Here is an 11,104-nt window from a genome sequence, read left to right on the forward strand (position 1 = left end):
GAGAGAAATCGTAATAATGCTATGACTAAAACGCCATGCTAAGAAAATCTGTGAAGACATAAGGAGAATACACTCAAAATATCAGGTACTAGATCTACTACTTTTATCGAGAATACACTCATTACATAGGGGTTGCATACACATCGTTCCATAAATACAATTATTTCAGCTAACACATCACTACATGCCGACTTTAACTATTACAGCAGCTTCACATATTACTCAATCAATCATCAAGTACTAAGATCACATTCCACTTACTAGACAATCAAACTCCACAGTCCGGCATCCTATACTTAAAGTTTAAGATACACTACAAAGATCTAGAGCCTAAACTCTGATACCACCTGTGACAGCCTCACCTCCCCCTAAGGCGAACCAAAGGGTTCGGCGAGCCGCCTGCCCAACTCTCGTCGGGACTCACTACAAAACTCAAGCATGAATATAATCGATGGTTTTTAAAAACTCAAACGGAGTATGTTATATCCACCAGTCCAACATATCAAAGTACAAGTCCAATACTTCATCTAAATTTTCATAATAATAACTTAAGTACAATCCTTATGTTTGCAATTCAAATCATTCTTACAAAAGTATAATCCCCAAAATATCATGAGATTTACATTCACTTCAACCACAAGTACATCATACCATAAAGTTCACAAATCTTTCAAAATAACCATTACATTCCACAATGAAAATCAATCACAACCCAAATAAAGGATAATCCACGGTACTCCAAATCCTTGTGCTTGAGTAACTATCCTTCTCGAGTCCTGCATAGAACTAAAATGTTTTTGGGGGTGAGCTGAAGCTCAATGAGGTTTCAAAAGGGAAAATCAAGTATTTATAAACTAGTGCGTAAGTGCTACTTTGAAAACACATGTAGAAGTAGTGCTTTTGCTGGTAACTTTACTATGAGTACAACTCATAAATCATTTAAAATCACTAACGTACATTTGGAATGAATGACCATATAAATATATTGTCATGAATTTTAGTCTAACAAATAGTGGCTCGTCCGACTAGAAGAACATTACAAGGATTGCTTCGTCTCAGAGATTAATGCTCATGAGGAGTCTTACCCGAGAAATGTCAACTAGGAGAGCAATTACAATATTAATAGTAAAGCAAACACAAACGGATACAGTACTCGGTCCACTTCCCGTCCTTATAACTCCCATCGGTAACTCCTTCGATTGACTGGCCATCACCTTATCCCTCCAGCGGTAATACTCGAGTATACCAAAATACAGTGCCCAGGGTTATCAACCTATCCGACCGAGTCCACTTCTGGCTCGAATAGGTGATAACGAAGGGGGGAAAGGCCTTGTTCAGCCGATGTGATAAAGTACACATGGCCTACAGCATACACAAATAACATATAAACAACGAAATATTGAACAGTTAAGTGATACAGTAACAGTTAGGTCGAGTGCGATAAAGTACACACTTACCTAGGAATAAGTATTTATCATTCAAGTGAACAAGATTCATCAAGTATTTGACCACTTAGCCATGTAAGGAGCACTTATCAAGTCACATCACGTATATATATATGCAATTATACAAACAGTGGTTATAAAAGCTCGAGAAGCAATTTTTTTTGTGCAAAACAGTTCGGAATCCCTCACCGTAATCCGGAGCAAAGCAAGAGCAAAAGCAAGAAATTAAAAGAGCTTCTCGGTGTCCTCTGGATCACCTGAGATTAATCACAATCACGAATTACCTAGATGCTCAATCAAGGCGAATAAAAGAAAATCTTTTAGATACACACACTCAAGAGCCTCAAGCTCAAACAAATCGAAATAGGAAGTTTTCACTTAATCATTGGAATAATAACCAAAAGGAATTTAAAAGTCCCATTTCTGAGTTAAATCGTGGCAAGGACTATCAATTTCAAAAGAAGAGTAAAATGCTTAATTTGGCACGGAAATCGAGAAAGGAGAAAAATGTGTTCGTACTAGAAAATTTTCAATAATAGCCCAAGTGCTTGAATATAAGTGAAAAATCATGTTTTCTAAACTTACGAAGTCAAAGTTTCCAAACAATCACTTTTTCCATAATAAATATGGAAGTTAAAGTTCTAACTTTCAAATAGGAAATTTAGTGAAATTTCTCAAGGATTTCTCTAGTTAAAATGCTCAAGGCCAAATTTTCAAGTATTTCGGTTTATCGAAACCGACATTCAAAATAAAGTTCCAAATTATAAGTGAGCACGTTTTCACCATAAAAATAAGTTTGGAATATCCCAAGAGTCTCAAAAGAGTGACCTAAGCTCTTAAAAGAGCAAGCAGGTTCAAATCGGAAAATTTCACTTTTACGCGTGAAACTTTGAAAAATCGGTCTGGAAGTTCAGAAAGTCCAAAAATGTAAAATTTTACACCGTCGGACACTTCATGCGAAACATAACAACTTTGTAGAAGACTGTTATCCAAAAGTCAAATCAAAAGCAAGTTAATTTTTCAAGTGAAATTTCTGTTCATAGAAGATAGGGCAAAACAGTCCCCACTTTTCCAATAACCTTGGATTTTTGTCAAAAATCATAGAATCAAAACCAGCCTTTGAAATTTGATATGTGTTCCATTCCAGTTTTCAAAAAAAAATGAACGGAACTTTATTCCGACGTTCCTAGCTCAAGAAATAAAAGTTTGAAGTTCGCACAAGCTTAAGGACTGATGAGCTTTGTTTTCCAGAATTTTCAATTCTGACACACTTCAGCAAAAAGGCCATATCTGGCTCTATATTTACTCAAATCAGGAATGGTTGGTGGCATTGAAAACTAGATTCACAAGGTTACATTTATACAGAAGAAATTGTTTTCAATATCCAAACCCAAGTGGTTCAAAAATCAGCAACAAGTTGCAATTTCTGGACTGTCCTCGGGTGAACAGTGGCTGTCAATTAGCAAACTTTCAAGACTCACCACGGATCACTCGGGATGAACTAGAAAATGAGCTTAGTACCATTTTAAAGCTATAAGAGTCTAGTTTCAAATTCCACAAGTAGCACTCGATTTTGATCAACGAACAAAATGTTATATCTACACAAATGTTGCTGGTCAGAAAATTCTGGAGCTTGTTCCAGTTTGCTTCTTTACTTGTAACTCAAAATTTAACCAACCATTTGGGTTGATTTTTGGTAGACAACCACAATACACACAGCACAACATATCTACATCAATTTGGAAGCTCAATTAGCACCAGAAAATTTTCGAAATTACAGGGCAGCAGCAAACAAGAAGTCGGGCAGTAAGTCAGAAATTTTCCAGGGTTGTGACCAAACTTTGCGTGCAATTTTGGTGTACCAAATCAAAGGGTTTTTGGCTGAAATTTTGTACACTTAAAGCTCAACATATCAGCACTCAAATGGACTGAAAAAAAGGCACGAAAATATGGGCAGAAAAACAGAATAACAAGGTCAAGAATTTCGGTCAGTAGTCCTCCTTTCTCTCAATTTCCCTCTTTTCTCTTCCTCTTCTAGTTTCTACCATTATAACTCATCAAAATCACACTCACACACACATTAACATCTTAACAGCCCTCAAACAACAATGGTGGGAGTTCATAAAACCCACATCAACCAACCAAATTCAACTAATAACAACAATTCTTCAGAGCTACAAATGAACCAAGAAAGCAAGGATTTTGTGTGTTACCTCTTGGAGCTATGAAACCTAACAAAATCAGAATTTTCCTTCCCAAATTTCACCACCATCAACCACCCAATCCACCCTCAAAGCCACAAAATCAGCTCCTCCACTTAGCTAGGATGAAAACCCACAAGTTGATGAGGAACTTTGATGGATTAGGTGCAAGGTTTGAGCAGAAAAATTGGAGAGCTCTTCTTCCTTTATTTTTTTACTTGTGAGGGCCGAATTTAGAGAGAGAAAGATGAGAGAGATTGTTTCAGAATTTTTTAAGTGTGTTTTTGGGGAGAAAAGGAAGCTTAAAGGCTAAGTTTTCAAGGTCAAACCTCGCTAGGCCCGAATAGGGTTTTGCGCGACCACTTTTCGTGCTCGTTTGCTACTTTTGTATACTAAACCTCCGAGGTAATTCCTCTAGTGCATTAATAGTCATTCTTAGTAGTCTAATATCAAATTCTTAAATCTCCAATTAAACAGATTAATGCGCCTGTCGGGGCCATTTCGGCACGCAGGCGCACAAGAGTCGAACTTAAGGAATTCTCGCTCGAACTTTGAAACTTCAACTTATTCGACTCTAAAACTTTAAAATATGATAATTCAAGTATATATAACAATCAAAATCACCATAAACAATTCAACTCGAATAAATTTGGTCATTAAAATAATAATTGTTTAAAGAACCAATTGTTTAGACTCATTTTCAAGAAATTCATGCAATTTGGGAAAACTTGAGTAACTCACATGCAAAAATACTTTTAAATGACCAATTTAAGAATATTTTGCAATAATTAAAATATGAGTCCTCACATCCTTGACAATGTTTACAAGTTGCATGGCTTACTAGAGTCCATTATTTCTGATAGAGATAAGATTTTCATCAGCAGATTCTGGCAAGAACTGTTCAATAAGTTGGGAATAAGCCTACATTATAGTTCTTCTTATCACCATCAATCTGATGGGCAAAGTGAGAGGGTGAACCAATGCTTGGAGAACTACCTCAGAAGCATGTGCAGTGAACATCCCACACACTGGAGCAGCTGGTTACCAACAGCTGAACTCTGGTACAATACTAATTTTCATACCAGCTTGCAAGTCTCTCCATTTGAATAGAGCTGTTAAACGAACCGAGCTGTTCGTTAGTTCGGTTCGTTTCGGCTCGTTCGTGTTCGTTAAAGGCTCGTTCGAAAGCCTTAAACGAACCGAACACGAACGAATTTTTGTGTTCGTTTAATAATCGAGCGAACACGAACATGTTCGCTAATTTTAACGAACGTTCGCGAACAAGGACATAATTGTCATTTGACAAATTTTAGGATTACTCATAAGAAATTCTAAAACTTTCCCCTTCCCTTTCCAGCCTTACTTTTGTTTTCATTCCCCGTTGGCCGCTGCTGAAAGTCCAAACTGAAAGCTCCGCTGCTGTCCAAAGTTCTAGACTTTCTACCGTCCATAGTCCAAACTGATAAGCTCCGCTGCTGTTCTAGACTGATAAGAGAGAGAGACCACTGTTGTTCCAACTTCCAAACTGATAAGAGAGAGACCGGAGTTTCAGTTGCCCCAATCAACATCTTTGGTGGCTGGCTGACTTCGGAGATCGCGTGCCTCCCTCCTTTGATTCGGTATGATTTTTCACAGATCTATGATTTATGTTTCTCAATCTGGAATTTTTTGAATTCATTAGATCAAATTTGATTGCAAGCTTGAAGGGTCAAAGTTTTAGCACTAACGCTAGCCAAATTGTCCCTCACGTGATGTCTTCAGCTGTAGTTTCGTCTTTTGGCATCTAATACTTGAAATCTTGGAATAATGTAATATTTCTTGTGCATATCATTTCCTTTTTTTACTTTCATCAAGACACATTCATTAATCTGTCAAAACTGGCGCATGATGATTTAAGACATCAAGGCAGTAGCAGCAAGCAGCAAAGCATTTTTTTTCCTTCCATTTCCGTGCTTGTGAGCTTCAAGCTGCTAAATCAATAGCTAGAGATCTCAGAATGGAAACTTGATGCAGAGAAAGTAAAATTATATGACAAGTAAACCACTGGATGGATTAAGTTTGATGTGAACAATGGATTGAGGGGTTAGGGACATAATTCTAAGTCTAAGATTTCTGGTTTTGTTTGACCGAATTTTTCATGGTATGGGAAATGATGATGATGATGAACAAGGGTGGAAAAGATAGAAAAAAAAATGAAATACCTGTAGCGGTGGTGGAAATTTTCAATGTTTGTCATTCTTAATTCCTCTATATGCATGTATGATGTCTAGTTCCTTTTGATTGATATTTTTAAAACTGATTGAAAACTTTTATAGTTGATTATTACTCTATTCTTTGCAGAGTCTTGGGGAAAAAAATTCGAATGCCTTGGTCCACCTAGCTCTTTTCAACTACAATGAATTTGGTCCAGTCACTTCATTTTCTTTGCCGTGGCTGATGGATTCAAATGGATAGATGAAGTGGATGTAGTTATAGTCAAATTGTGAAGTGGAGCAAATTTGTACTTGTCTTATGGCTGAATTTTTATATTTGAAGGACAAATTACTTTGTTTTATTTGTTGTTTTTATGTTAATGTTGGTTATGCAGTTAATGAATAATGGAATTTAGTCATTTAGTATTTTAATTATTTTTTAGGATGATTAATGATTTGTGTGGCATATTTAAGGCCTAGAATAATCTGGATTCGAACTTTTCGAACGTGTTCGCGAACGGCTCGTTTATGTTAAACGAGTCGAACACGAACACGAACACGAATACGAACTTTACTTAACCAGCCAAACACGAACACAGGTTTAGAGTTCGAAACTTAACGAACGAATACGAACGGAGTTCGAATCACTTAACGAACAGAGCTCAAACATGAGATACTCGGTTCGTTTCGGTTCGTTTACAGCTCTACATTTGAAGCACTGTACGGATACAAGCCAAACCACATTCCTCTAGGGCCTTTCCATGACAGTGTCATACCTACTGTAGCTATCATGTTGTAGGATAGACTCCAAGCTCTATCTCTCATCAAAGAGAACTTGGCCAAGTGATGAGGAGGTCGAGAGAGCTATCCAAGTGGAGCAAGTGAAGGTACCATTGGGGCCTATGACACGAGCTCGCGTGAAGAGATTGAATGAGACACTACAAACATTGGTTCGTGCGGCCCGAGAGTCAAGTGGAGAGTCAAAGGCCATCGAGGGTCTCAACGAAACTAGGCTCGTTGTCCTAGTCTCGGCCGTCACTGAAGATTAGAAGTCCAAGATTCGGCTAAGGGGGTCCATAGCCCATTATTAGTTTAGTAGGGTGTAATAAAGAGATCTAGGCCATGTGGACCGTAGGTCCAATAGCTCTTTTAGTTAGTTAACGAGTTAGTCCCTACGCTGAGCTAGTTCGGGGGTCTCGCTGACCGGTCAACGAGTCGGGGGTCCAGGGGGCGACACGCCCCGGTGGGGGCTCAGGGGCAACGCCCCCGGACCTTACGGTACGTATGTTGTGTCGCTAGTGTCAGCCCAAAGAGAAGCCCAAGGGCTGGCCGAATTTCCTTCATGTTTTCCAAGCTTTGTTGGGTCTTAGTCACTACTACAAATAGCCTTAAGTCATTGTTTACATTCAGTTTTTGATGATTAATAAAATTACATTGAGAGTTCTCTCAAAGCTTCATTGAAGCGCCTTGAATACCTTAGATTTATATCTTAGGTATTCAATTGACTTATCAATCTAGGACCGCGCTAGATTGTGGCGTCTTCTACAAATACCGAGGTTTGTTGACCACGTGATCAACGGATTTAGGTGATCCACTGCATTCATCGTCTTCAATGTGAGTCTCCACTTTCTAGATCCAGGCCTTTCTGTACGGGTTGCATCACAAAGTTGGTGCCGTTCGTATCACCAAGGCTCAGAAGCGCATGAAGTTTTTTACAGACAGGCATAGGACAGAAAGAACTCTATAGGTGGGAGACTGGGTGTTTCTCAAATTGCAGCTTTATAGGCAACAAACAGTAGCCATTCGAAGGAGTTTGAAGCTCACTGCAAAGTATTATGGGCCTTTCTAAATTGTTGCCAAAGTGGGAGCAGTGGCCTACAAGTTACTACTACCTGAACGAGCTCGAATCCATCCTGTGTTTCATGTTTCCCTATTGAAGAAGAAGATTGGGAACACACAAGCTATTGAAGCTACCCTGCCAGCACTAGATACAGCTGATCAGTGTAAGCTAAAACCTGAGAAAGTCCTCAAGAGGAGAGCTACTATGCGGAATTTGTAGTCGGTTATTCAGTATTTGGTGAAATGGAATCACCTATCGGAGTCAGAGTGTGAGGACCCAAAAATTTTCTTAATTTTATCTTATTTGACTGGCTTATTTAATTATTTATTCACCCATTTTCTCCGAATAATTTATTTCAACCATTTCAAGTTCATTTGTATGGAACAATGTCTCCCTTATGTTTTTAAAACGTTTTGTTAGCAAAATTTATTTTTCAGAGGCTCGTTTAGTAAGAAATAATGAGTACACATTTTTTGAGACAAAATTCGATTCGAGTGTACAATAATCTTGAAAAATTAAGAATGATCAATAGTAGACTAAGAAAAGTTAATTGAGAGATTAGATGTGAGTGAGTTAAAATTAAGCTTATACCGTGCGCGTGTCAAAAGTTTTCCAAAACTCGCGCTGGTACAAACTAATTGGGGATTTGAGGAATTAATACTAGACTCGTGTAAGGGCTCATATTTTTATTCTTAAAATAGTCATTTTTATAATTATTTATCCTAGTACTAGTTACTTATATTATCGTTACAAGAATTTCTTTTAAATTTCACTTTATCGCGCGCGAATTGGAAGTTCGCGTTTTTCGCATCGAATCAACCCAATGAAGATTTAAGAAATTTATTCTAGACTACTAAGAGTGAATAATTATAATGTTAAAAGAAGTACATTAGAAGTTTAGTGCACAAATGAAACAAATCCGAGAGAAAACGGACACGAAACGCGCGCGTGAGTACTATTCATAGTTGACTTTTTTGCAAATTATAACCACAAATCACTTAAGCTTCCAAGGGAAGCTTCATTCATCAGCCATACACTCTCTCTCCTCTCCTCAAGCTTGACCGAACTCCTCCAAGAAAGAAGGAAGAAAACTTTCCACCATTCTTGCACTAATCTTCCTCCATTTCATCTCAAACTTTGCATCCAACTCACAAACCACTTGGGAATTCACTTAAGCTAGAAGAAATACTTCATCTTGGCGGTTTTCTTGGAGCTTTTGGTGCCAAAAATTTCTGGTTTCTCTTAAAGCTAGGAGGTAACCATCCAACACCATCCAGTCTTTCATTCTTGGCTTTAATGGGTTTTATCCTTGGCTTTGAAGCTTGTAGCTTCATTATTATTGTTATTACTTGGATTGGATTGGATTGGTTGAAGTGGACTCTATGAATTCCCACCTTGGTTGTATGGACTGATATGATGATATAATGTTTGGTTTGAGTTGTTTAAGTGTTGTTTAAGATGATTATGGATAGAGAATCGAAGGAAAGATCAAAGGAAATTGCGCAAGAATGCTGGCTGAAATCTGTTCTGTTTTGCCTTGTTTATATTTCAAATTTTTAGTGCTCAAATGACTATGAAACTGATGTATATATGTTGTATATGGTGTGCAAAAATTTTTTACCAAAAATCATTTGAATTAATTGCGAAAAATCTGAAATTTCGAAATGTGAAGAAACCTGGAAAATGTGTTCGGACAGCTTGAACAGTGTCCCTTTGATCGAACATATCTTTTTGTACAGCTGTCAAAATCGAGTTCCGCTATGGCATTTGAAACTAAACAGTTGTAGCTTTCTAACGGTATAAAATTCACTTTCTGGTTAGAAATGAGTGAGCCGTAGTGAGTCAGCAAAGTTGCTGCCCTGTTCTGTTGGCCTATCCGAGAGAAAGGTAGAAGCTGCATTTTGTGGCTCTATTTTCTCTCACTTAGGAATTGATTTTGAAAATGATTTGTTCTGATGAAATGTAGCCTTATGATTCTAGTTTCCAACTCCACCAACCATTCTTAATTCCAAGTTTTATTGAGTGAAATATGGTTCTATTTCCAAACTGCGACAAAACTGAAAAACCCTTCTTTTTGGCTGGCCAACTGATTTGGTTGCTTGTGAGAGGTTTTATTTTGAAATTTTGATGTCAACCAACTATAAATTGCTTATGAAATGTTTCTTGGACCTTGGTTTCACAAATGAACTAAAATGGGACTGATTTCATGGTGCAAAGTGTTTGAAAAGAGAAAGAAAACAAGAGGACAGATTTGCTTTGGGAAATTTCTTGAACTTTGGTAGTTTTGTTAACTACCTTCCCGTACGAGTTTTTACATGAAATTTGATAGAGAAATATCCCTCATATGGGAGTTTAATTGTACCAAATTTGATATTATTCTAAGACTATTTTGATACCCAAATGATGTCCCAAAGTTTACTTTCAAATCTGAAAAATTCACTGTTTAATAGTGAAAATTTACCAACTTTGAGCTACTATATCTTGATGTTCAAAACTTCGAATTTAGTTCCATTTATTGTGTTTGAAACTTTGTTTGGAATTCTTATTGTGTTACAAATTTCAGAGGCTAGTTCACTTCTTGTGAATTTTTCCGAATTCCCAAAGTTTGCCGAAAAACATGATCGAAACTGTCTTATATGCTCAAGTCAACCACTTTGAGCTGAAATTTGAACATCTTCCGTTTAGAATCATGGAAAGATGTCTTCTAGGAACCTTTAGTATTTTGAACCAAGATTCCAGCTGGTATAAATTTTTCCAATTTTGGACCTATTGAGTGCAAGTTTTGATTTTTCTAAATTTGACGTGCAAAACTAAAATTTTTCCGACTCGATAGGAATTGAGTTTTTGGAAACTCTTTGCTATCATTCGATATTGGTTGACCATTTTAAACTTGATTTCATGAAGAAAATTAGTTTTCCTTGTGTTATTAAACCTCACTTTTGAGTCTCGATTTACAAGTAATTAAGCCTCTCTTTCATGATATTTTCTTAATATTGTACAAATGTACAATCTTTCTTGTTAACAAGGGGTTTATAAGTGATAGTGTGTGATAGTAAATTATTATTTGCTCAGGCGCTCAAGGGGACTTTCAAGAGGATCTCGAAGCGGACGCCTAAAAGTTGTTTGAGCAATTACTCCCTACTTTGATTGGTAAGTGTCAAGTGCTAGAGTTGTTGCAATTATGTGAATTGCTTCTTATGGATTAATGATTGATAATTGTTGAGTCGAGTGTGTACTTTATCGCACTCGTTCTCTTTCAACCGATTGTACAACTGAATTGTAATTGATTGACTGAATTGCAACTGATTGACTGCACGTCGTTGGAATGAATCTCCTCGACTTATAACTGAACTGTGGGGACGCCCAAATCTCAATTGGCCGACCTTGCTACTCGAGCTAGCAAGGGCTTGGTCGAGGAGCTTGGTG

The 11,104-nt window shown here is 37.4% G+C and overlaps 1 protein-coding gene and 1 long non-coding RNA gene across 2 annotated transcripts; one reads left to right on the forward strand and one right to left on the reverse strand.

The window, feature by feature from the left end:
• Positions 1-519: 519 nt before the first annotated feature.
• LOC140038656 (uncharacterized) lies at positions 520-3,974 on the reverse strand. Its single transcript, XR_011842227.1, has 3 exons — positions 3,659-3,974; positions 1,635-1,702; positions 520-786 (listed from the first exon to the last, which is right to left on the reverse strand). It is a non-coding gene; the product is annotated as an uncharacterized lncRNA (long non-coding RNA).
• A 467-nt stretch (positions 3,975-4,441) lies between these two features.
• On the forward strand, positions 4,442-7,897 carry LOC140038393 (uncharacterized). The gene is made up of 3 exons (XM_072083733.1): positions 4,442-4,707; positions 6,638-6,834; positions 7,701-7,897. Exons 1-3 carry the CDS (start codon positions 4,442-4,444, stop codon positions 7,895-7,897), a joined length of 660 nt encoding a protein of 219 aa, XP_071939834.1.
• The last annotated feature ends 3,207 nt before the right edge of the window (positions 7,898-11,104 follow it).

This window comes from Coffea arabica, chromosome 3e, assembly GCF_036785885.1.
Source record: "Coffea arabica cultivar ET-39 chromosome 3e, Coffea Arabica ET-39 HiFi, whole genome shotgun sequence".
NCBI classification, from domain to species: Eukaryota; Viridiplantae; Streptophyta; class Magnoliopsida; order Gentianales; family Rubiaceae; genus Coffea; species Coffea arabica.